General features: G+C 51.7%; 4 protein-coding genes across 5 annotated transcripts; all 4 read right to left on the minus strand.

Moving 5' to 3' along the window:
* Nucleotides 1-327: 327 nt before the first annotated feature.
* On the minus strand, nucleotides 328-5,322 carry LOC308195261 (inositol 1,4,5-trisphosphate receptor-interacting protein-like 1). Of its 2 annotated transcripts, XM_080592346.1 has the most exons (2): nucleotides 4,842-5,322; nucleotides 328-4,512 (listed from the first exon to the last, which is right to left on the minus strand). In XM_080592346.1, exon 2 carries the CDS (start codon nucleotides 4,462-4,464, stop codon nucleotides 3,055-3,057), a length of 1,410 nt encoding a protein of 469 aa, XP_080448472.1. In that variant the 5' UTR covers nucleotides 4,465-4,512; nucleotides 4,842-5,322; the 3' UTR covers nucleotides 328-3,054. The 2 variants fall into 2 exon arrangements, with proteins under 2 accessions (XP_080448472.1, XP_080448471.1); XM_080592345.1 differs by having other exon boundaries at nucleotides 328-5,322.
* Nucleotides 5,323-6,369: 1,047 nt separating this feature from the next.
* Nucleotides 6,370-13,559, minus strand: LOC308195258 (inositol 1,4,5-trisphosphate receptor-interacting protein-like 1). The gene is made up of 2 exons (XM_080592342.1): nucleotides 10,443-13,559; nucleotides 6,370-10,091 (listed from the first exon to the last, which is right to left on the minus strand). The coding sequence occupies exons 1-2, from the start codon at nucleotides 10,524-10,526 to the stop codon at nucleotides 8,535-8,537; spliced, it is 1,641 nt and encodes a 546-aa protein (XP_080448468.1). The 5' UTR covers nucleotides 10,527-13,559; the 3' UTR covers nucleotides 6,370-8,534.
* A 133-nt stretch (nucleotides 13,560-13,692) lies between these two features.
* Nucleotides 13,693-16,108, minus strand: LOC308195259 (inositol 1,4,5-trisphosphate receptor-interacting protein-like 1; the record flags this gene model as incomplete). Its single annotated transcript, XM_080592343.1, has 2 exons — nucleotides 13,693-15,681; nucleotides 16,025-16,108. 2 exons carry the CDS (start codon nucleotides 16,106-16,108, stop codon nucleotides 14,173-14,175), a joined length of 1,593 nt encoding a protein of 530 aa, XP_080448469.1. The 3' UTR covers nucleotides 13,693-14,172.
* Nucleotides 16,109-19,774: 3,666 nt separating this feature from the next.
* Nucleotides 19,775-21,447, minus strand: LOC308195260 (inositol 1,4,5-trisphosphate receptor-interacting protein-like 1; the record flags this gene model as incomplete). Its single annotated transcript, XM_080592344.1, has 1 exon — nucleotides 19,775-21,447. The coding sequence occupies exon 1, from the start codon at nucleotides 21,278-21,280 to the stop codon at nucleotides 19,775-19,777; it is 1,506 nt and encodes a 501-aa protein (XP_080448470.1). The 5' UTR covers nucleotides 21,281-21,447.
* Nucleotides 21,448-25,835: the final 4,388 nt, after the last annotated feature.

The following is a 25,835-nucleotide window of genomic DNA, read 5'->3' on the forward strand; positions in this document are numbered from 1 at the left end:
TGCTTGAAAAAGGTGTGTTGTCACCCTGGCAATACCAGAGATACACAAATCACTGCAACGTACTGGGGCTTGGCCTATACTAACTGAGCTGCATTCAATGTCAATATAACCCCAGTGGCAGACCCTGCGGCCACTTCAACCCCTGAGACAGGCCCAGAGGCCACTCCAAGCCTTACAACGGGTCCCAACACTGGGCCAAGGAAACAAACTGTACCAGTGTCAGTTGTACCCATAACCAAGAGGAAAAAATGGTTTAGAGAGTCAGATCATTTAGAACGCAGAGAAACTCCTAATAAGACTAGGTATGGAGAAGACGAGGCCGGGTTATCAGAGGAACAGGAGGACAAAGATGAAGATGTCGAAAAAACATCAATAACTACCTGAAACCTATACCAGCGTGAGCTATGAGATGTGTGAAAAGATTTCAGTCATTTTCCACGTGAGTAGCTTGTCACCTGGCTGCTCTGGTGCTGGAACACTGGAGCCAATAGTCTGGAATTAGAGGGAAGGGAAGCCAGGCAGATGGAATCCCTTGCTAGGGATGCAGGCATTGACAAAGCAATTGGAAAGGGAGCACCAGGCTTCAGCCTTTGGAGGTGTCTCCTGTCAGTCGTGAAGGAAAGGGATCCCTTCAAGGAAGAACTTGTATGTCTACCAGGCAAGTGGACCACTATAGAGAAGGGAATCCAGTTCCTGAGGGAATTGGCTGTACGGGAGGTGATTTATAGGGACCTAGACAATGAACAGATATCCAAAGATCCAGATGAAGTCAAGTGTAGACAACCCATGTGGCAGAAGTTTGTACAGAGTGCACCATCATCATATGCCAGCTCATTGGCAGTAATGACCTGAAAAGACCACGAGGAACCCACGGTGGATGAATTGGCTAAATAACTCCGGCAGTACGAAGAGTCTCTCCTTTTCCGTAAAGGCCTGCATATCGACTGTGGAAAAACTTTCTCAGGAGTTCCACAGACTAAAAGAGAATACTTTGGAGAAACATTCTGAAGAGGTCCACCAACTCAGAGAGAATTTATCTTCCTCCCCACCTGTACAAAACAGTGCCTCAGCTATCAGGGGTAAACATCCTTCTGTGCAAGGAAGAAGATACAGTGGGTACACACCTCGTGCCGGCCTGTGGTTTTACCTACGTGACCATGGAGACAACATGAGAAAATGGGATGGAAAATCTACCTTGACCCTAGAGGCATGGGTACATGAGTTGCAAGGTAAAACAATTGGAAAAAAGAGGTTCTCTGAGAAACTTGCTGCTCCAATTTCCAGTGGGCAGTCCTCCAGACACAGAAATGAAGATTCTGACCAGGATTAGAGAGGCCTTGCCTCAAACCAGGGGGAGGAGAGGCACAATTGGGTTTATCGGACTGTGTGGATTCGATGGCCTGGCACATCAGACGCACAGAAGTATAAGGCTTTAGTAGACACCAGTGCACAGTGTACTGTAATGCCATCAAGCTATATAGGGGCAGAACCCATCTGTATTTATGGGGTGACAGGGGGATCCCAGCAGTTAACAGTATTGGAGGCTGAAGTGAGTCTAACTGGGAGAGAATGGCAAAAGCACCGTATTGTGACTGGCCTGGATGCTCCATGCATCCTTGGCATGGACTATCTCAGGAGAGGATATTTCAAGGACCCAAAATGGTACTGGTGGGCTTTCGGCATAGCTGCCTTAGAGAAAGAGGACATTAAACAGTTTTCTACATTACCCAGTCTCTCGGAGGACCCTTCTGTTGGGTTGCTGAGCATCAAAGAACAGCAGGTGCCAGTCGCTACCACAGCTGTGCACTGGCAGCAATATCACACCAACCGAGACTCCCCGATTCCCATCCATAAGCTAATTCATCAACTGGAGAGCCAAGGGATGATCAGCAAGATTCACTCACCCTTTAATAGTCCCATATGGCCAGTGCGAAAGTCTAATGGTGAGTGGAGACTGACAGTGGACTATCGTGGCCTGAATGAAGTCACGCCACCGCTGGGTGCTACAGTGCCAGACATTCTAGAACTCCAATACAAACTGGAATCAAAGGCAGCCAAGTGGTATGCCACACTTGATATAGCTAATGCATTTTTCTCCATCCCTTTAGCAGCAGAGTGCAGGCCACAGTTTGCTTTTACTTGGAGGGGGGTCCAATACACCTGGAAGCGACTGCCCCAGGGGTGGAGACACAGCCCTACCATACGTAGAGTACATGATAGGGACACCATTTGATTTGCACGTCATGGAAGAACTGCCTGTGTTCTGCAGTGTATGACTGCAAAGGGGAAGGACCCTGGGCTTTTAGAGCACTGGGACATTTACAGCTCTCTTGATATGACAGTTACAGAAGAACTTGCAAATGTTTGCCCATATAGTGCAGGGTGTGGAAAAGGCTCAGAACCAGCAGAGAGAGGAAGATTGCCACAGCCATAGCATGGGAGAGATGGGAGAGAAGAAGATTATTAGATCAGTTCCTCAGCAAAATGCTCCCCGATGCTGTGGCAGCCCAGCTGTCAGCACCTCATGCCCGCCTTTCCTGATCAAGTGTGGTACAGACACTCACGGACAAAACATTTGTTCAAGCAAGCAATATATTAGCATTTTTGTAGAGGCCAAGCTCCCGGAGTGAGTGGACACTGGGCAAGAGCCAGATGGTCACCGTCCAGCTGGTAAAGAAGTCTCTGCTTCAAGCCTCCCTGCAGCGGCCTCTTCAGCTGCATGGGGTGTGCCTCCCCCAAGGGTGGTTTGGCTGTGGAGAGAACACGGACGAGCAATTCCCACTGCCAGCTGAGCAGCATCTTCTCCATGTCCAGCACGCTCAGCTCTGCAGCACGTGGCAAATAGTTATCTTTGTAGCCACCGTAGTCATCACTGGTTACTACGCTTGGTAGACTGTCCATACAAGGACCTTGCCGCACTTGGCAGTGGGTCGCAGCACAGAGTTTTCCCATCCTTTTCTGTGTCCTGCGTTCTCCCGTCTTCTTTCTGTGGTGGGAGGTCATTGCCTGCTGTCAGCAGAGCGCCCCGCAGAGCTCTGTGCATGAAGGCCTCTTTCAGTTCCCAAAGGTCAGCATTCTTGTGAGCCGATCTTGCAGCTCACGGAATTCATGCATCGCCTGGGAGTAGGTATTCCCGTCCTTTGCCATGTGCTGGAAGAGGTTGGGTGGTCTGGACGTTTGGAAATCTGGGGGCAAGATGATCTCTTCAGGCATTGCCTCGTTTCCAAAGAAGAAGTGGTCCAGGCGTTTCTTCCTCAGGCACGAGCGCAGGTACTGCATGATGTCATCCATCCGCTGCAAAAAATCCCTCCTGCGCCAGCTTTCCAAAGGGATGATGGTCAGCAGGTGCATGACAACTGTCTTCAACATATACGTGGTAAAATCATTGCCCACCAGGATCCGGGCACAGAGCTGCATGCATCTGAGGTGGAAACTGTCCTGCTGGGCATTTGCGGCTATGTGCCGGAAGAACTTCATCTCTGCCACAGCGCAGCTCTGTGGCCATATTGTGTCTGGGGTAAAGATAGCCTCAGTGTTCTCGCTGCTCAGAAAAATGTCTGAATCGCCTTGTTGTACCCCAAACATTATCTCAGCGAACAGGGTTGATTCGGTGTCATCAATCAAATGAAGCCTGCAAGAGCGGCTGGATGTCAGCACATTTACCTGCCATGCACCTGATTCAGGCAGAGTTTTCCAGGTTGATTTCACCAGTTGCTGGAACCAGTAGGAGGTTTTACGCACATCCAGGTAGGAGCCAGTGCACAGAGTTTGTAGGAGGCTGGGCTCCGGATTTCTTCTCAGCTCCTCCTCAGGTTGGTGAAGGAAGCACACCATGTTCCCAAAGTCCTGCTCCCACATGCACGTGCACTCCAGCTCCACGCGAATGCGAGAATTCCTTGATGGCAGCTCCCATATGGAGTTCTGCTCCAGGTGGAAGGAGTGCCCACGAGGAGCCGTCATGGGTGCAAGGAAGCGGTAGACAGTATCATCCTCACGGGGACTCCAGCCTTCAAAGGCACAGCCCACTCCAATGGGTGAATGCAGCACTGGAAAGAAAGTGTCTGTCAAGATCCACTCAAATACAAAGAAAAAGCCGTGCACCAGATCCTCCACAAGCTGGCATTTGGTGGTCAGGTCTAGCTGTCGCCATTGGATGCTCTGTGCAATAAACCTGCCTGCATCCAATGCATCATTGATCACTGGTGCTTGTCCTCCCCTGTCCTCATCGTTGCTGGAGCTCTCCTCGTCGCTGCTGTCGTCAAGCTCCTCGAGCTTTTTATGAAGCAGAAAAAATAGCCAAAAGGAGAGGAGAGTAACACCAACACAGGCCCAGAACTGCCAGTGCTGCAACGCAGATAAGAGCAGGGCTCCAACATGCACCCAGCTCTGCTCCTTCTCCCCCTCCTCCATTTCCAACAGGAGCTGCATCATGCGTTCTTGCAGCTCCTCCGCATACTGCCGCATGCGCTCATTTGTAGCGTCATCCAATTCATTGCCGACCTCCTCTGGGCTCTGGATTAAGCCCAAGAACGTCAGGAAAAAGAAAGTTGCCGAAACCATGGTATGAAAGAGGTGAGAGAGAAGCAGGTCAGTGGGGCTGGGTGGGAGATGGATGGTGGCTGAGGGAGATACGGCAGAAGCCACAGGCCCCTGGGGTCAGGTAGGAGAGGGGGTGAGGGAGCTGGGAGGCAGCAGGGACTGTGGCCAGTACTTGCGGTGACAGCCACGAGCCCTGCCCCGAGTGGCTGGGCCCTGGCTGCAGGCTTAGCAAGCCCTCGGGGGGCCAGCTTTTGTGCCCCAGCCCTGGCCCATCCCAGCCTTCCCCCTGCTGCTGCACTCACCTCACGGATGGCTCAGGCCAGGCTGTTGCATGGCCTTGAGGGGAGCAGGGACATTCCTGACAGGCACCAAGGGCCCTGAGGTGGACAGGGATGTTCCTGACAAGCACCAACGCCCATGATGTGAGTAGGGATATTCCTGACAGCCATCAATGACCCTGAGGGGGGGGCTGGGACATTCCTGACAGGCCCCAGAGGCTGCCACAGCTCTGAGGGGAGCAGCAGCGTACTTGATAGGAGACACGGCTGCTTTGCTGGGGGTTGCAAGGGCCCAGGTAATGCTCCAGCACATGGCAAAATGTGGTGTAATTATAGCCATTTTGCAGCAAAACAAGCATTTGTGAAAAAAATTATGGGCTATGGATGGCAAAATGCTGGTATAGAAGAATGTAGGGAAAGCATCTGATTTCAGATTTCACTTATGATTCCCAATATCCTAGAGTACATGATGTGGACACCGTTTGATTTGCACATCATGGAAGAACTGCCTGTGTACTACAGTGTATGACTGCAAAGGGGAAGGATCCTGGGCTTTTAGAGCACTGGAACATTTACAGCTCTCCTGTTATGATAGTTACACAAGACCTCTCAAGCGTTTGCCCATATCGTGTAGGGTGCGGATAAGGCTCAGAACCAGCAGAGACAGGAAGATTGCCACAGCCATTGATTTGCGGAAATCAGACTCTATAACCTCGGAGTAGTTATAAAGCAGGTATGTTTATTTGGCACTGTGCACACATGCCAGGCGCAAGGGGGATAACTCCACCTAGCTTGCGCACCAAGGGTTACTGGCAGTGTGCTTATATTAGTGGGATAAATACATATTCATTTCATTTCCCATGCGTCTCTTGCATATTCATCAGGTCTCTGAAGAACCATTAATGTAGGTTCCCGCCCCTATTTGCATGCATACTGGAGTCCTTGGGTGGTCGTCCGGCATACTCTGGTGGTCTCTTGATGAAGGCCAGAAGTCTTCCTCGCTGCTAAACTTCTGACCTTTCCTGTCTTTGACAGACTTCAGCAGTCAAGACAGTTCTTGCTGGTTCCATTACCTATGCATACAGTCTTTTATTCCCTTATCTTTGGGTCGTTAATTGTGCTAGCTAAGACCTAAGGAATCAACATCCTTTATCTTGTTCCCTGTCTCAAGTCCCCCCTTTTCTTTATCCTAAGGCAAATTCTTTTGCTTACAGCACTCCTTGACACTCCTTGATTCAAAGTTTTCATAAAATTCTTACCAGTTTCTACATGGTGCTTGATTCGGTTACACTTTCAGGTTTCATAATCATCTAGTCCTTTTATACAGCACCAAAATGCACACTGTACTAATACACTTAAGAATACTAGTAAAGAATTAAGAATTAATTTTCAGTTAAGAATACTAGTTAAAGTGAGATCAATATTCCTATAAACAATTACTTAAGTCAAGAAGTTGGGTAACCAAGAGATCATTTTGTTCCATAATTCTTGAAAACCCCACAGGTGTCATCTTGAACTACCTTTTGTAAGATCTTGGTCTTTTCCAAACTTCTTTTTCTTTTTTTTTTTTTTTTAGATCAGTCTCAATTCGTCCTGCCTCATTTACATACATACAGCAACTAATATTTATTAAAGTGCATATTCCCCCTTGGGAGACTAATAAAAGGTCTAGTGCCTAAAACGTTCTTATTGATTTGTTCTAGTTGCTTGCCCAAAACTAGAATATGTTGTTGCAAATACTGGTTTCCTACTTGGGTTAGATCTTCTCTTTTGTATGGCATTTGGTAAGACCTGCCATACAATGTCTCGAAGGGTCTTAGTTTTACCAACGCATATTGGTTTCTTGACAGATTTTAGCAATCTGTTGTTTTATCAAATGATTCATTTTTTTCCACTTGGCCTCTTGCCTGTGGCCTATACGGAGTGTGTTGTTGCCAATCAATCCCCAGCACTTTGCTGACTTGTTGGGTCAGTTCTGCAGTGAAGTGTGGTCCCCTGTCAGATGACATTACTGAGGGTACACCAAATCTTGGTATAATTTCATCCAACAATACTTTGGACACTTCCCTGGCTTTGTTAGTTCTACACGGGAATGCTCCTGGCCATCTGGAAAAGGTGTCTGTTAGTACCAATAGGCATTTAAACGCCCCTTTTCTTGGGAGTTCTAAAAAATCAATTTGCCACTGTTTCCCAGGAATATTTCCCTTCCCTATTGTTCCCATTTGGGGTTTGATTCCTGTCTGTGGGTTATTTTTAAGACGTATGACATATTGTTTCGATACTTGTCTGACAATGGTATACAAATGAGGTCCAATCCATTTTCTACTTAAAAACTGTTATAATATTTCAGCTCCCCAGCATACTTTATTATGTTCTCCAATTACCATCTAATATAATGTGGTATAACAATTCTCCCATCATTTATTTGTGTTAAACCTGCAGGTAACATTTTCCATTTACATCTTCAATTAATTGCTTATCGATCTTAGAGTATTCTACTTCATTTTCTAAGGCTTTTGTTAATGCATCAGAAAATGCCTTAGTTAATGCCTTTGTTACCGGGAAAGAAGGAGATTATTGGATCACCTTCTCAGCAAAATGTTCCCTGATGCTGTGGCAGCCAAGCTGTCAGCATCTCATGCCTGCCTTTCCTGACCGAGAGTGGTACAGACACTCACAAACAAAGCATTTCTTCAAGTAAGCAATTTTTTTTGGCATATTTGCAGAGGTCAAAGCTCCCGGAATGAATGGACACTCCCCGAGAGCCCAGGTGGTCACTGTCCAGCTGGAAAGAGGAATCTCTACTTCAAGCCTCCCTGCAGCGGCCTCTTCAGCTGCATGGGGTGTGCCTCCCCCAAGGGTGGTTTGGCTGTGGAGAGAACACGGACGAGCAATTCCCACTGCCAGCTGAGCAGCATCTTCTCCATGTCCAGCGTGCTCAGCTCAGGGGCATGTGGCAAGCAGGATGTCTGTCAGTCATCTTCGTAGCCACCACAATCATCACTGGCTTTGGGGCTGGAAATCCCTCCTGTGCATGCTTGCCAAGGGGATGGTGGTCAGGAGGTGCGTGCTAGCTGTCTTCAAGGCATGGGTGGCAAAGCTGGTGCCTAACAGGATGCAGACACAGAGCTGCAGATGTCCAAAGGTGGAAGGTGTTGTGCCAGGCATGCGTACCTGTGTCCTCAAGAACTGCATCTCTGGCACAGCGCAGCTCTGTGGCCACCTCGTGCTGCTGCTAACAATGCGCTCTGCCTACTCGAAGCTCACGAAGGGGTCCGAGTTGCCTTCCTGTACCCCAAGCATCATCTCGATGGAGAGGGTTTCCTTGAAGATACTGGTCAGCCTGAGCTTGCAGAAGCGGGTAGAGGGCAGCAATATTAGCTGGAGTTCGGGTGACTGAGGCGTAGCCACCCAGGCTTGTCACCAGTTCCTGGAACCACTTGACTGTTTTCTGCACGTGAGAAACAACGTGTTTTTGCAATAGGTGTTTTTGCAGTGGAAAATTCCACTAACCTTGCGTATTCAAAAATGATTGTGCAGGCATATGACAGTAGCATAGCAGTGGGGAGCATGTTAAGTAGACAAGGGGAAGCTCCCACTGTCCCAAATAAGGAGGAACCAAGCCCAGTTGGTATCAGGAGTCTCTGCATCAAGCGTCCATGAAGCAGCCTCTGGAGCCGCATGAGGTCCGGCTCCCCACAGAGTGCTAGCAGTTCATCATCTGCCGTCAGCAGAGCGCTCTCGCTGTGCACGACGGTCTCTTTCATGTCCGTAGATCAGCAGTCTTTTGAGCCGATCTCGCACCACCTCGAACTTCTGCAGTGCCTCAGCTTTGGCATATGGATTCCGCTTCAGGTGCTGGAAGAGGTTGACCAGGCTGGACAGTTGGAAGGCTGGTGGCAGGACAATCACATCGGGCACCATCTCGTTGCCAAAGAAGAAGTGGTTGAGGCACTTCTCTTCCACACAGCAGCGCAGGTACCGAATGATATCATCCAGCCGAAGCAGAAAATCCATCTCGTGCCACAATTCCAAGGGGATAGTGGTCAGGAGGTGCATGACAATAGTCTTGATGATGTAGGTGTGAAAGCTTGTGCCCACCACCATACGGGCGCAAATCTGCAGGCACTTGAGGTGTATGCGGTTGAACAAGGCTTCTCTGGCCACGTGCTGGAAGAACTTCCTCTCTGCAACAGCACAGCTCTGTGGCCATGTTGTGCTGGGGACAGAGGTGCCCCTTCTCATCTGGCTGCTCAGGAAGATGTCTGAATCATCTTGCTGCACCCCAAATATTATCTCAATGGTGAGTTTTCTCCTGGCAGCATTTCTCAGCTGGAGCTTGCATGTGCGGGTGGAGGGCAGCACATTTACCTTGTAAACCTCCGACTGAGGGATAAGCACCCAGGCTGTTTTCACGAAGTTCTGGAACCACCTTGCAGTCTTCTCCGCATCTAGGTAGGAATCGGTGCAGAGGGTGTCTAGGAGGCTCGGGTCCTGTTTTTTCAGCTCATCCTCAGAATGGTGGAGGAAGCACAGCATGTCCCCAAAGTCCTGCTGCCTTGCGCACGTGCACTCCAGCTCCACACGGATAGAGGAGTTCCTCGCCAGCATATCCTCTTCATTGCCCAGCTCCAGGTGGAAGGAGTGCCCACGCGGGGCCGTCATGGGCACAAGTAGGCGGTAGACAGCATCATTCCCATGGGGATTCCAACCTTCAAAGGCACTGCCCACTCCGATGGCTCGTTGCAGCTTCGGAAAGAAAGTATTTAGAATGACTGAGTCAAAGACATGCAGGAGGTCTCCCACAACCTCCTCCACCAGTGGGCATCTGATGGTCGGATCCGGGAGTGGCCAGTAGATGCGCTGAGCTACAAATTCACGCAGATCTCTTGCATCATTGGGGAGTGGTGGTACTCTTTCTTCCTCTTCCTCCTCTTCTTCGCTGCTGGAGCTCTCCTCACTGCTGCTTTCATCTTCCGGGATATCTCTAAGGAGCAGCCACAAGTTCCAAAAGAACAGGAGAGCAACACCAACACAGGCCCAGAACCGCCAGTGCTGCCATGCAGATAAGAGCAGGGCTCCAACATGTGCCCAGCTCTGCTCCTTCTCCCCCTCCTCCATTTCCAACAGGAGCTGCATCATGCGTTCTTGCAGCTCCTCCGCACGCTGCCGCATGTACTCATTTGTAGCGTCATCTAATTTGTACCCAACCTTCGCCAGGCTATGGATTAAGCCCAGGAACGTCAGGACAAAGAAAGTTGCCAAAACCATGGTCTGAAAGAGGTCAGAGGGAAGCAGGTCAGTGGGGCTGGGTGGGAGCTGGCTGGCGGCTGAGGGAGCTATGGCAGGAGCCACAGGCCCCTGGGGTCAGGTAGGAGAGGGGGTGAGGGAGCTGGGAGGCGGCTGAGGGAGCTACGGCAGGAGCCGCAGGCCCCTGGGGTCAGGTAGGAGAGGGGGTGAGGGAGCTGGGAGGCAGCAGGGACTGTGGCCAGTACTTGCGGTGACAGCCACGAGCCCTGCCCCGAGCGGGTGGGCCCTGGCTGCAGGCTTAGCAAGCCCTCAGGGGGCAGGCGATTGCGCCCCAGCCCTGGCCTAGCCCCATCTTCCCCCTGGTACTGCACTCACCGATGGCTCAGGCCAAAATGCAGCAGTGCTGCCTGCGGCTGCCTTAAAAGCCGCCCCCCATTGTGACACGTCTTCTTCCCCCATTGTGACACGTCCTCTGATGTCACCTGCGCCCCCGCCCCGTCACAGGACCCCCGCCCCGCCCTCGGTCCCCACCGCGGCATAGCGACTCCCAGCTGCCCTGGGCAGCCCAGGCCCTAGCGTCACACGAATGCAGAGGCACGTGGCCAGACGGTGCTCCCCAGAATCCCTTTGCATGTCCCACAAATGGCGCCCAAACAGGGACAAAACCAAAAAAGGAATGAATAGGGACAGGCTAGCAGAACAGGCACCAGGACAGGAACCGGGACATTGATCGCCTCATGAAGATAGGTTCGGCCAAACTCAGCAAACCGCTCAAAGAAGCTCGTATTGAAAGTCGCTGGAAATAAGCGCACCAGAGCTGGAAAGAAGTTCATACTGAAAGTCGCTGGAAATAGGCGCACTGGAGCTGAAAAGAAGCTGAAGCTGAGAGAAGCGGACCCGCACACACAACTGCCCCTCACTGGCCGAAGGTAAGCAGTTTCGCGCTATGGGGAATCGTATGACCTTAGAAACAAAAAATGTCCTGGTAACCTTACAGCTTATTCCCTTTATTACGAATCAGACAGTTTATGATCCTGAAACATGGGACCAAACTGAGGTCAAGCTGTGGGACTCTGCTACTAAAAACAACAAGGTTGAGGCGGGATTGCTCGGCACCTGGCGAGCAATATCTGAGGTCTTAAAGAGCCATGTGGGACCACAATCAGGGACATGTGGCCAGATAGCGAGGGAGCTGCGGGCTCATTTACTGATCCGCCTGCTATGCCATCGGCCCCTCCGCTGCTACAGCCAACGCAGGCCTTTGCTGTTACGCCCCGTGGTGACCTGAATGTTCCTTTTGATTCAGGCTCTATAGGCCCCGAAAAGGAGCTGGATCTGTTTCCCTTCGATCCAGGAGGAATAGGATACATAGGGCCCGAAGGCTGAGTTGCTTAACAACTTAAAGCGAGATATATTGTTCCCATGACTAGCCCTGGAACTCTCCGGTGTTTGTAATCAAGAAAAGGAATGGAAAATGGAGACTGTTATATGGTCTGAGAAAAATTAATGAAGTCATGGAAGATATGGGAGCACTTCAACCGGGATTGCCATCTCCAGCTGTGCTCCCCCAGTCACGGACATTAACAGTAATAGACTTAAAGGATTGTTTGTTAAACACTTGCCAGAATTTGGAAAACTTTGCTATGTTTATGTTTCAATTGATACCTTTTCTGATTGTATTTTTACATCTGTTCGTGCAGGAGAAAAGGCAGAGGATGTGTGTAAACATCTTCTGTCAGCTTATGTGAAATTAGGAGTTCCAAAAAGGATTAACACAGATAGTGGGCCAGGATATGGGGCCCATGCACCCCACTTTTTTTTTTTTCAGCAGTGGGGTATTCAACATCTGACGGGTATACCTCATTCTCCCCACGGGTCAAGCAATTATTAAACAGGCCCATGGTACCCTAAAGCTATGCTTCTAAAACAAAAAAGGGGGGGTAGGGGTGTGACCCCCAGGGAAGGACAGCTAAAGTATGCTATGTTCTTAAATTTTTAAATCGATGGACAGAAGAAAGTCCTTGCGTCTGTCCATGCAGGAGAGAAGACAACAGACAGATCTGGGAGACAGATCTGGGAGAAACTCAGTTAAAGAAAGGACACAAGTCATGGTAAAAAATTAAAGCACCAATCATTGGGAAGGGCCCTACACTCTAATAACCTGGGGCCGAGGTTGTGCTTGTGTTTTAACATGAGCCGGTCCTAGATGGGTGTCAGCAGGATAGGTCCATCCGGCCTCCTCCGCGGTTTGTACTCCAGCTCAAACAAAAAACAACGTATGGGAGGGTCCTGCTGGCATATGCAGGACCCACAAACAAGGACTCCAGGAGCTGGAGGGACAGCCAGAGCCCCGCCCGGCTGGGCAGCACTCAGTGCCTGCCTCTCCTAGGGGTGTGGTTACAAAGTTTGCTAAAGACAGAATTAGTATGCCTGGTAGTTTTTCTCTGTGTTTTAGTTTGTGTTAATCGCGCTTTTTTATGTTAATAAAGAAGAGGGAGATGTGGGAGTGTGGCCATGGGGGTCGACAAGCCCCATGGTTGGTGATAACATCAGACTCTTAACGATGAGGCCATCAGGAATGTAGAGTTTAGAGGGAACAAAGAAGGGGGATTCAGGAGCCGCCTTGCCTTCTCGGGTTGCTTGTTCTCCAGCCATTAAGGCATGGAAGTTGCTGGGTGTTGACCAATGAATGGTTAGTGGAAAAGAACTGCTGTGGGGCGAATGGTATGAGAAGGGAGCCTGTCCTCAACATGGGGATGCGACAAGGATAATTAAGTTATGTCCTCAATATGAGGGATGAAGTTAGGCCCTCAGTAAGAGAGAGCTGATGTTATGTCATCAATAAAGTAGTGGCAGTTCCTGATCCTAAAAGCACCCTGGTGTCCGTGTGGTCATTATGCCACATCGGCTCCCTTGGTGCTGGCCTCGGAGCCTGTGGACGTGGGAGTGCTCTCGGTGCCTCCGTGCCACTGGCGGCTGGGTCCTGGTGGCTGTGCCGGTGGTGGAATGGGGCCTCTCCCTGGCCAGATCTGTGTGCCTGCTGCGCCGGCACAAGAGCGCAGTGCTTCGAGGGAGACAGTTCTGAATGGCAATGAGGGTGTGCGGGAGGGGAGGTGCCCAGCGCTGCCGGACGCTCACTCCTCCTCTTCCTGCCTTAGCCCCACCTCCAGCTGTTGGAGACGCTGCTCTGCGTTGGCTTGTGCCTGAGGCTCGTAGTGGTGCAGCAGCCAGTGCAGGCAGAGCCCCAGTGTTCCCTGATGGCACTCACCCCTGTGCAGGGGGCTCCCCACCTGGAGAGCGTGACCTCTGCCTCCCCGCGGTCATCCTGGGCAATGCCGTTGGACTCCCAGGGCATGGTTTGCCTCAGGTTGCACAAGTCCCCCCTTTAGACTCCACACAGCACACCAGCAACAGACGGCACTGTGGAGGGTGCTGAGCTATTCTCATTGCCCTGCTGGAGGAACAAGGACAGGCAGCAGAGCTTAAGCTCCGGAAGGAGCGCAGTTGGAGCCCACGGAATCAGCTCCACAGCAAAATGCTCCCCGATGCTGTAGCAGCCCAGCTGTCAGCACCTCATGCCCGCCTTTCCTGACCAAGTGTGGTACAGACACTCACGGACAAAACATTTGTTCAAGCAAGCAATATATTAGCATTTTTGTAGAGGCCAAGCTCCCGGAGTGAGTGGACACGGGGCAAGAGCCAGATGGTCACCGTCCAGCTGGTAAAGAAGTCTCTGCTTCAAGCCTCCCTGCAGCGGCCTCTTCAGCTGCATGGGGTGTGCCTCCCCCAAGGGTGGTTTGGCTGTGGAGAGAACACGGACGAGCAATTCCCACTGCCAGCTGAGCAGCATCTTCTCCATGTCCAGCACGCTCAGCTCTGCAGCACGTGGCAAATAGTTATCTTTGTAGCCACCGTAGTCATCACTGGTTACTACGCTTGGTAGACTGTCCATACAAGGACCTTGCCGCACTTGGCAGTGGGTTGCAGCACAGAGTTTTCCCATCCTTTTCTGTGTCCTGCGTTCTCCCGTCTTCTTTCTGTGGTGGGAGGTCATTGCCTGCTGTCAGCAGAGCGCCCCGCAGAGCTCTGTGCATGAAGGCCTCTTTCAGTTCCCAAAGGTCAGCAGTCTTGTGAGCCGATCTCGCAGCTCCTGGAATTCACGCAGCGCCCGGGCATGGACAGTTGGCTCCTGTGCCATGTGCTGGAAGAGGTTGGGTGGTCTGGACGTTTGGAAATGTGGGGGCAAGATGATCTCCTCAGGCACTTCCTCATTTCCAAAGAAGAAGTGGTCCAGGCGTTTCTCCACTATGCAGCAGTGCAGGTACTGCATGATGTCATCCATCCGCTGCAAAAAATCCCTCCTGCGCCAGCTTTCCAAAGGGATGGTGGTCAGCAGGTGCATGACAACTGTCTTCAAGACATAGGTGGTAAAATCATTGCCCACCAGTATCCGGGCACAGAGCTGCATGCATCTGAGGTGGAAACTGTCCTGCTGGGCATGCGCTTTTATGTACTGGAAGAACTTCATCTCTGCCACAGCGCAGCTCTGTGGCCATGTCGTATCGGGGGTGAAGATAGCCTCTGTCTTCTCGCTGCTCAGAAAAATGGCTGAATCGTCTTGTTGCACCCCAAACATGATCTCAATGAAAAGGGTTCTATCAAAGACATCAATCGTACGAAGCCTGCAGGAGCGTCTGGATGGCAGCACACCAATGTGACTTCTGGCCGACTCGGGCAAAAATTTATAAGCTCTTTTCATCAATTGCTGGAACCAGTAGGAGGTTTTATGCACATCCAGGTAGGAGCCAGTGCACAGTGTCTGTAGGAGGTTGGGCTCCGGATTTCTTCTCAGCTCCTCCTCAGGTTGGTGAAGGAAGCACACCATGTTCTCAAAGTCCTGCTCCCTCACGCACGTGCACTCCAGCTCCACGCGAATACAGGAGTTCCTTGATGGCAGCTCCTCTTCATTGCCCAGCTCCAGGTGGAAGGAGTGCCCACGAGGAGCCGTCATGGGCACGAGCAGGCGATAGACGACAGTGTCGTTCTCATGGGGACTCCAGCCTTCAAAGGCACTACCCACTCCTATGGGTGGATGCAGCACCGGATAGAAAGTGTTCGTCAGGGACTGCCGGGTGAAACGGAGGAGGTCTCCCACCATTGACTGTACCACTCGACAGTTGACTTGGATGTTCTGCACTGGCCACTGGATTCTCTCTGCAAAAATCCTGCCTTCGTCCCTTCCTTCAACAGGATTTCTCTCATTATTCTGCTGCTCATCGCTGCTGGAGCTCTCCTCCTCACTGCTGCTTTCATCTTCCGGGATATCTCTAAGGAGCAGCCGCAAGTTCCAAAAGAACAGGAGAGCAACACCACCATAGGCCCAGAACAGCCAGTGCTGCAATACAGATAAGAGCAGGGCTCCAACATGCGCCCACCTCTGCTCCTTCTCCCCCTCCTCCATTTCGAACAGGAGCTGCATCATGCGTTCTTGCAGCTCCTCCGCACGCTGCCGCATGTACTCATTTGTAGCTTCATCTAATTTGTACCCAACCTTCGCCAGGCTATGGATTAAGCCCAGGAACGTCAGGACAAAGAAAGTTGCCAAAACCATGGTCTGAAAGAGGTGAGAGAGAAGCAGGTCAGTGGGGCTGGGTGGGAGCTGGCTGGCGGCTGAGGGAGCTACGGCAGAAGCCACAGGCCCCTGGGGTCAGGTAGGAGAGGGGGTGAGGGAGCTGGGAGGCGGCTGAGGGAGCTTCGGCAGGAGCCGCAGGCCCCTGGGGTCAGGTAGGAGAGGGGGTGAGGGAGCTGGGAGGCAGCAGGGACTCACTCACGGTGACAGCCGCGAGCCCTGCCCCCAGCGGGTGGGCCCTGGCTGCAGGCTTAGCAAGCCCTCAGGGGGCAGGCGATTGCGCCCCAGCCCTGGCCCATCCCAGTCTTCCCCCTGGTACTGCACTCACCGATGGCTCAGGCCAAAATGCAGCAGTGCTGCCTGCGGCTGCCTTAAAAGCCGCCCCCCATTGTGACACGTCTTCTTCCCCCATTGTGACACGTCCTCTGATGTCACCTGCGCCCCCGCCCCGTCACAGGACCCCCGCCCCGCCCTCGGTCCCCACCGCGGCATAGCGACTCCCAGCTGCCCTGGGCAGCCCAGGCCCTAGCGTCACACGAATGCAGAGGCACGTGGCCAGACGGTGCTCCCCAGAATCCCTTTGCATGTCCCACAAATGGCGCCCAAACAGGGACAAAACCAAAAAAGGAATGAATAGGGACAGGCTAGCAGAACAGGCACCAGGACAGGAACCGGGACATTGATCGCCTCATGAAGATAGGTTCGGCCAAACTCAGCAGACCGCTCAAAGAAGCTCGTATTGAAAGTCGCTGGAAATAAGCGCACCAGAGCTGGAAAGAAGTTCATACTGAAAGTCGCTGGAAATAGGCGCACTGGAGCTGAAAAGAAGCTGAAGCTGAGAGAAGCGGACCCGCGCACACAACTGCCCCTCACTGGCCGAAGGTAAGCAGTTTCGCGCTATGGGGAATCGTATGACCTTAGAAACAAAAAATGTCCTGGTAACCTTACAGCTTATTCCCTTTATTACGAATCAGACAGTTTATGATCCTGAAACATGGGACCAAACTGAGGTCAAGCTGTGGGACTCTGCTACTAAAAACAACAAGGTTGAGGCGGGATTGCTCGGCACCTGGCGAGCAATATCTGAGGTCTTAAAGAGCCATGTGGGACCACAATCAGGGACATGTGGCCAGATAGCGAGGGAGCTGCGGGCTCATTTACTGATCCGCCTGCTATGCCATCGGCCCCTCCGCTGCTACAGCCAACGCAGGCCTTTGCTGTTACGCCCCGTGGTGACCTGAATGTTCCTTTTGATTCAGGCTCTATAGGCCCCGAAAAGGAGCTGGATCTGTTTCCCTTCGATCAGGGAGGAACAGGATACATAGGGCCCGAAGGCTGAGTTGCTTAACAACTTAAAGCGAGATATATTGTTCCCATGACTAGCCCTGGAACTCTCCGGTGTTTGTAATCAAGAAAAGGAATGGAAAATGGAGACTGTTATATGGTCTGAGAAAAATTAATGAAGTCATGGAAGATATGGGAGCACTTCAACCGGGATTGCCATCTCCAGCTGTGCTCCCCCAGTCACGGACATTAACAGTAATAGACTTAAAGGATTGTTTGTTAAACACTTGCCAGAATTTGGAAAACTTTGCTATGTTTATGTTTCAATTGATACCTTTCTGATTGTATTTTTACATCTGTTCGTGCAGGAGAAAAGGCAAAGGATGTGTGTAAACATCTTCTGTCAGCTTTTGTGAAATTAGGAGTTCCAAAAAGGATTAACACAGATAGTGGGCCAGGATATGGGGCCCATGCACCCCACTTTTTTTTTTTCAGCAGTGGGGTATTCAACATCTGACGGGTATACCTCATTCTCCCCACGGGTCAAGCAATTATTAAACAGGCCCATGGTACCCTAAAGCTATGCTTCTAAAACAAAAAAGGGGGGGTAGGGGTGTGACCCCCAGGGAAGGACAGCTAAAGTATGCTATGTTCTTAAATTTTTAAATCGATGGACAGAAGAAAGTCCTTGCGTCTGTCCATGCAGGAGAGAAGACAACAGACAGATCTGGGAGACAGATCTGGGAGAAACTCAGTTAAAGAAAGGACACAAGTCATGGTAAAAAATTAAAGCACCAATCATTGGGAAGGGCCCTACACTCTAATAACCTGGGGCCGAGGTTGTGCTTGTGTTTTAACATGAGCCGGTCCTAGATGGGTGTCAGCAGGATAGGTCCATCCGGCCTCCTCCGCGGTTTGTACTCCAGCTCAAACAAAAAACAACGTATGGGAGGGTCCTGCTGGCATATGCAGGACCCACAAACAAGGACTCCAGGAGCTGGAGGGACAGCCAGAGCCCCGCCCGGCTGGGCAGCACTCAGTGCCTGCCTCTCCTAGGGGTGTGGTTACAAAGTTTGCTAAAGACAGAATTAGTATGCCTGGTAGTTTTTCTCTGTGTTTTAGTTTGTGTTAATCGTGCTTTCCTAATTTGCGTTAATCGCGCTTTTTTATGTTAATAAAGAAGAGGGAGATGTGGGAGTGTGGCCATGGGGGTCGACAAGCCCCATGGTTGGTGATAACATCAGACTCTTAACGATGAGGCCATCAGGAATGTAGTTTAGAGGGAACAAAGAAGGGGGATTCAGGAGCCGCCTTGCCTTCTCGGGTTGCTTGTTCTCCAGCCATTAAGGCATGGAAGTTGCTGGGTGTTGACCAATGAATGGTTAGTGGAAAAGAACTGCTGTGGGGCGAATGGTATGAGAAGGGAGCCTGTCCTCAATATGGGGATGCGACAAGGATAATTAAGTTATGTCCTCAATATGAGGGATGAAGTTAGGCCCTCAGTAAGAGAGAGCTGATGTTATGTCATCAATAAAGTAGTGGCAGTTCCTGATCCTAAAAGCACCCTGGTGTCCGTGTGGTCATTATGCCACATCGGCTCCCTTGGTGCTGGCCTCAGAGCCTGTGGACGTGGGAGTGCTCTCGGTGCCTCCGTGCCACTGGCGGCTGGGTCCTGGTGGCTGTGCCGGTGGTGGAATGGGGCCTCTCCCTGGCCAGATCTGTGTGCCTGCTGGGCCAGCACAAGAGCGCAGTGCTTCGAGGGAGACACTTCTGAATGGCAATGAGGGTGTGCGGGAGGGGAGGTGCCCAGCGCTGCCGGACGCTCACTCCTCCTCTTCCTGCCTTAGCCTCACCTCCAGCTCTTGGAGACGCTGCTTTGCGTTGGCTTGTGCCGGAAGCTTGTACTGGTGCAGCAGCCAGTGCAGGCAGAGCCCCAGTGTTCCCTGATGGCACTCACCCCTGTGCAGGGGGCTCCCCACCTGGAGAGCGTGACCTCTGCCTCCCCGCGGTCATCCTGGGCAATGCCGTTGGACTCCCAGGGCATGGTTTGCCTCAGGTTGCACAAGTCCCCCCTTTGGACCCCACACAGCACACCAGCAACAGACAGCACTGTGGAGGGTGCTGAGCTATTCTCATTGCCCTGCTGGAGGAACAAGGACAGGCAGCAGAGCTTAAGCTCCGGAAGGAGCGCAGTTGGAGCCCACGGAATCAACTCCACAGCAAAATGCTCCTCGATGCTGTAGCAGCCCAGCTGTCAGCACCTCATGCCCGCCTTTCCTGATCAAGTGTGGTACAGACACTCACGGACAAAACATTTGTTCAAGCAAGAAATATATTAGCATTTTTGTAGAGGCCAAGCTCCCGGAGTGAGTGGACACTGGGCAAGAGCCAGATGGTCACCGTCCAGCTGGTAAAGAAGTCTCTGCTTCAAGCCTCCCTGCAGCGGCCTCTTCAGCTGCATGGGGTGTGCCTCCCCCAAGGGTGGTTTGGCTGTGGAGAGAACACGGACGAGCAATTCCCACTGCCAGCTGAGCAGCATCTTCTCCATGTCCAGCACGCTCAGCTCTGCAGCACGTGGCAAATAGTTATCTTTGTAGCCACCGTAGTCATCACTGGTTACTACGCTTGGTAGACTGTCCATACAAGGACCTTGCCGCACTTGGCAGTGGGTTGCAGCACAGAGTTTTCCCATCCTTTTCTGTGTCCTGCGTTCTCCCATCTTCTTTCTGTGGTGGGAGGTCATTGCCTGCTGTCAGCAGAGCGCCCCGCAGAGCTCTGTGCATGAAGGCCTCTTTCAGTTCCCAAAGGTCAGCAGTCTTGTGAGCCGATCTCGCAGCTCCTGGAATTCACGCAGCGCCCGGGCATGGACAGTTGGCTCCTGTGCCATGTGCTGGAAGAGGTTGGGTGGTCTGGACATTTGGAAATGTGGGGGCAAGATGATCTCCTCAGGCACTTCCTCATTTCCAAAGAAGAAGTGGTCCAGGCGTTTCTCCACTATGCAGCAGTGCAGGTACTGCATGATGTCATCCATCCGCTGCAAAAAATCCCTCCTGCGCCAGCTTTCCAAAGGGATGGTGGTCAGCAGGTGCATGACAACTGTCTTCAAGACATAGGTGGTAAAATAATTGCCCACCAGGATCCGGGCACAGAGCTGCATGCATCTGAGGTGGAAACTGTCCTGCTGGGCATGCGCTTTTATGTACTGGAAGAACTTCATCTCTGCCACAGCGCAGCTCTGTGGCCATGTCGTATCGGGGGTGAAGATAGCCTCTGTCTTCTCGCTGCTCAGAAAAATGGCTGAATCGTCTTGTTGCACCCCAAACATGATCTCAATGAAAAGGGTTCTATCAAAGACATCAATCGTACGAAGCCTGCAGGAGCGTCTGGATGGCAGCACACCAATGTGACTTCTGGCCGACTCGGGCAAAAATTTATAAGCTCTTTTCATCAATTGCTGGAACCAGTAGGAGGTTTTATGCACATCCAGGTAGGAGCCAGTGCACAGTGTCTGTAGGAGGTTGGGCTCCGGATTTCTTCTCAGCTCCTCCTCAGGTTGGTGAAGGAAGCACACCATGTTCTCAAAGTCCTGCTCCCTCACGCACGTGCACTCCAGCTCCACGCGAATACAGGAGTTCCTTGATGGCAGCTCCTCTTCATTGCCCAGCTCCAGGTGGAAGGAGTGCCCACGAGGAGCCGTCATGGGCACGAGCAGGCGATAGACGACAGTGTCGTTCTCATGGGGACTCCAGCCTTCAAAGGCACTACCCACTCCTATGGGTGGATGCAGCACCGGATAGAAAGTGTTCGTCAGGGACTGCCGGGTGAAACGGAGGAGGTCTCCCACCATTGACTGTACCACTCGACAGTTGACTTGGATGTTCTGCACTGGCCACTGGATTCTCTCTGCAAAAATCCTGCCTTCGTCCCTTCCTTCAACAGGATTTCTCTCATTATTCTGCTGCTCATCGCTGCTGGAGCTCTCCTCCTCACTGCTGCTTTCATCTTCCGGGATATCTCTAAGGAGCAGCCGCAAGTTCCAAAGGAACAGGAGAGCAACACCACCATAGGCCCAGAACAGCCAGTGCTGCAATACAGATAAGAGCAGGGCTCCAACATGCGCCCAGCTCTGCTCCTTCTCCCCCTCCTCCATTTCGAACAGGAGCTGCATCATGCGTTCTTGCAGCTCCTCCGCACGCTGCCGCATGTACTCATTTGTAGCTTCATCTAATTTGTACCCAACCTTCGCCAGGCTATGGATTAAGCCCAGGAACGTCAGGACAAAGAAAGTTGCCAAAACCATGGTCTGAAAGAGGTCAGAGAGAAGCAGGTCAGTGGGGCTGGGTGGGAGCTGGCTGGCGGCTGAGGGAGCTACGGCAGAAGCCACAGGCCCCTGGGGTCAGGTAGGAGAGGGGGTGAGGGAGCTGGGAGGCGGCTGAGGGAGCTACGGCAGGAGCCGCAGGCCCCTGGGGTCAGGTAGGGGAGGGGGTGAGGGAGCTTTGAGGCGGCTGAGGGAGCTACGGCAGGAGCCGCAGGCCCCTGGGGTCAGGTAGGAGAGGGGGTGAGGGAGCTGGGAGGCAGCAGGGACTCACTCACGGTGACAGCCGCGAGCCCTGCCCTGAGCGGGTGGGCCCTGGCTGCAGGCTTAGCAAGCCCTCAGGGGGCAGGCGATTGCGCCCCAGCCCTGGCCCATCCCAGTCTTCCCCCTGGTACTGCACTCACCGATGGCTCAGGCCAAAATGCAGCAGTGCTGCCTGCGGCTGCCTTAAAAGCCGCCCCCCCATTGTGACACGTCTTCTTCCCCCATTGTGACACGTCCTCTGATGTCACCTGCGCCCCCGCCCCGTCACAGGACCCCCGCCCCGCCCTCGGTCCCCACCGCGGCATAGCGACTCCCAGCTGCCCTGGGCAGCCCAGGCCCTAGCGTCACACGAATGCAGAGGCACGTGGCCAGATGGAGCTCCTCAGGCTCCCTTTGCACGGCCTGTGGAAGCCCCAAGGGGTGTTCTCAAGAAGAATTTCATCTCTCAAAGCATTGGTTCAAGCAGGCAATATATTGGCATTTTTGCAGAGGTCGAAGCTCCCAGAGTGAATGGACATGCCCCAGGAGGCCGGTTGGTCACTGTCCTGCTGCTAAGACAAGTCTCTGCTTCAAGCCTCCCTGCAGCAGCCTCTTCAGCAGCACGGGATCTGCCTCCCCCAAGTGGGAGAGAGAAAACGTACAGGAGCAACTCCCACTGCCAACTGAGCAGCAGCGTCTCTGTGTCCAGTGTGCTCAGCTCTGCCGCACTTGGTGAACAGTCATATTTGTAGCCACTGTAGTCATCACTGGCTCTGCACTGGGCAGACCGTCCATATGAGGACCTTGCCACACTTGGCAGCGTTTTGCTGCACAGAGTTTTCCCATCCTTTTCTGTGTCCTGTGTTCTCCCCTTTATTTCTGTGGTGGGAGGTCATTGCCTGCTGTCAGCAGTCGCCCCGCAGAGCTCTGTGCATGAAGGCCTCTTTCAGTTCCCAAAGGTCAGCAGTCTTGTGAGCAGATCTTGCAGGTCATGGAACTCACGCAGCGGAGTGGTAGAGTAGGTATTCCCGTCCTTTGCCACATGCTGGAAAAGGTTGGGTGGTTTGGACATTTGGAAATCTGGGGGCAAGATGATCTCCTCAGGCATTGCCTCGTTTCCAGAGAAGAAGTGGTCCAGGCGTTTCTTCCTCAGGCACAAGCGCAGGTACTGCATGATGTCATCCATCCGCTGCAAAAAATCCCTCCTGCGCCAGCTTTCCAAAGGGATGATGGTCAGCAGGTGCATGACAACTGTCTTCAACATATACGTGGTAAAATCATTGCCCACCAGGATACGGGCACAGAGCTGCATGCATCTGAGGTGGAAACTGTCCTGCTGGGCATTCGCAGCTATGTGCCGGAAGAACTTCATCTCTGCCACAGCGCAGCTCTGTGGCCAGGTTGTGCATGGGGTTGGATGTTCTCTTTGTGTCTTCCACACCACTGATTTTCCTTCTGTGTACAAACCTTCCCAGCACAAAAAAGGTTTGCTGCAAAATGATCACAATAACATTGTGTTGTGATCTTTGCTTGTTCGAAGAGCTAAAGCTCATCAGGATTTTGGTATATGAAGGCAAAATATGTTACTTGAGTGAGATCTTCCATGTGAAATTTTTAATTGGAATGTATCCATGATCTCATTTAGATATCCGCATCACTCCACCTTCAAAGAGCAAGCTCAGATCTACAGATTATCAGTGGAATGATCAGTGATGATCATCATAGATGAGAGATCAGGTTTCCAAAGTCATCATATCATCATAGAATGGCCTGGGTTGAAAAGGACCTTAAAGATCATCTAGTTTCAACCCCCCTGCTCTGGGCAGGGTTGCTAACCACTAGAGCAGACTGCCCAGAGCCACATCCAGCCTGGCCTTGAATGCCTCCAGGGATGGGGCATCCACAACCTCTCTGGGCAACCTGTTCCAGTCTCAGGGCTGGTATTTGGGGTATCTCACCCCGGTCCTTTCTTTCAGGCATGGCAGGGAGTTACTCCACCAGTCTATCTCCTGCTCGCACTCCCTGATAGCCCTTAACCTCTCCACCTCCTCCTGTCCTTATCTCAACCCTTGAGCCCTTTCCATCATATTTTTTCTCCCCTGTTCCTTTGAGGAGGGGGAATGAGAGTGTGGTTGTGGTGGAGTTCAGCTGCCACACAGGGTAAAGCCACCACCGGGGCCAACCCAGGAGCACCCTGCAGGACCTGCCTAGCAGCACTAGCAGCTTGCTGCCAATTGTCACCCTTCCTTGAATCCCTTGGCTGTCTGACTGCAAAGACAAGATTCCTCTTGGGATGGTAATTAATACAGTCCAGAACTATGTCCTGGGGAGTCCCAAGATGCCACAGTAGGAGAGCTGGCAGGAGCAGGCAGCATAAGGAGGAAGGTTGCTGTCAGCTTTTCTTTGCAACTGTGAAGACCTTTAAATGCCAGAAGCCTGTAACCATGAGCGATATTCAGGTAGCAAGTTTCCAATAGTAAGAAAAGCTCACAATGAAAGAGGTACTGCAGACAGTACAGAAACCCATCCATGCCTGACACGCTTCACTGAGTAATGGCCAGGTTGCAGCTGTGAGTCTGTAGGCAGTGAGCAAGAATGCCAAGAGGTGGAGATAGGTGCAGGGGTGGTTAAGGACAGCACAATGTCTGGAGAGGATCCTGTAGGTCATCCTGTGCAGGGAAGCTGCTTTGTGTGTAGTCAGCTCGATGGGGTGGGTGCCCTGCCTTGGTGACAGCCCAGTGCTGCAGCTGTGTCGATGCTGCATGGCACCCATGTACAGGGCCATAGTACAGCTGCCCAGCACTATTGTCTCTCCAAGAGAGAAGGCCGAGGGAGGGCTAATTGCTGTCTTCCGCTACCCAGAAACTGTTTTTTCTCAGAGGTGCACAGTGAAAGAATGAGAGGCAAAAGTCACACGTTGCACCAAGGGAAATAGGCAATGAGAGCAGATGAGCTCTGGAAGAGGTGACAAGAGAGGCTGGGGAATCTCCATCCTTAGCAACACTAAGAGTTCATCTGGACAATACACTGAGCAACATGACCATATTTTGATGTTAGCCTTGCTTTGACTAGAGGGCTGAACTAGACACCTCCAGAGGTCTCTTCCAAACCAAATTCGCTACGATTCTCTGACTGACAATGAGGATCCAATGGCCTTGGTGACCTTGTGGTGACCTTGGTGAAAGACCTTGTGTTAATATTGCTCTGGAGGCCTTCATGTGGAGCTACAATGTGAAAGCATTGCCAAAAGACCGCTGGAGGAGCACTCTTTATGGTGAGCGAGTCTTTTCTTTGAAGATGAAAGCACAGATAAGCTTGCAGAAAACTCTGTCACATCAATAATGTATATGACAAACAAACAGTGAGCCAGGCCCCCAGATGAGCTATTAGTGATGGCATATATATCACCCAACAAAAAGAGGTCCTATTTGCAGTTGCCCATCACTGTCACCAGGAGTCACCCCACAGTTGGGCAGTTTCCCATGCTGGACTGCCTGGCACAGCAGCCCTTAGCTCCTGCGTACTATACAGCTCAGTGACAGCTCAGTGACTAGAGCTTTTAGCTCAGTGACAGCCAGAGCAAAGACAAGTGACCAGCTGCAGCATTTTCTTCACTCGTGGAAATCAGCCCATTTCCTTGACAGTTGACAGTTATCCACAGGAATTTGGCTTTGCTGGTCCTAAATAGCAGGCTAGGAAGTCTGAAGATCTCTGTTGAAGAAAGCTTTAGAATAAGTGTATAATAGCCTGGCATAAGATCACAGAATAATAAACAAAATGACTCACACGAGGAGACTGAATGTTCTGTCCACAGTTATGAGTAACAGATATTTATAGGAGAACTGTAAGAAAGTGTAAAAATGAGGGTCATCTAATAGTCTAATCTAATAGTCCCAAGCACAACAGGAAGTACGACCACAATCACATGGCAAGGCATTTCCATGGCAACTGATAACATTTTCCATTAACCTGGAGTTAAATTTCAGACTATAATGAGCCTAAGGACAGAGAATGCAGGAAGATGCAGCAAGATAGCTAATGCCATATGTAGAAAAGTGATATGTTTGTACTGTGGGTATGATGGGAGCAGGAGGGAGCGAGAGCAGGACTGGAATAAGGAAGCCTTGTCCCAGCGCATTGTCATGGACAGGAAACACTCTCTGCCCTCCATTACCACTGGATCTCACTGCGTGGATTTCCCTGCAATGGTCTTGGTAAATAGTGCAGATGTGAGAAGTTGCATCACTGCTCTTTCCCTGGTCCCATAACTGCGTCATTGGTCTGTCCTGGCTTTGGA

This window comes from Anser brachyrhynchus (genome assembly GCF_964034855.1).
Source record: "Anser brachyrhynchus genome assembly, chromosome: 5".
Taxonomy (NCBI): domain Eukaryota; kingdom Metazoa; phylum Chordata; class Aves; order Anseriformes; family Anatidae; genus Anser; species Anser brachyrhynchus.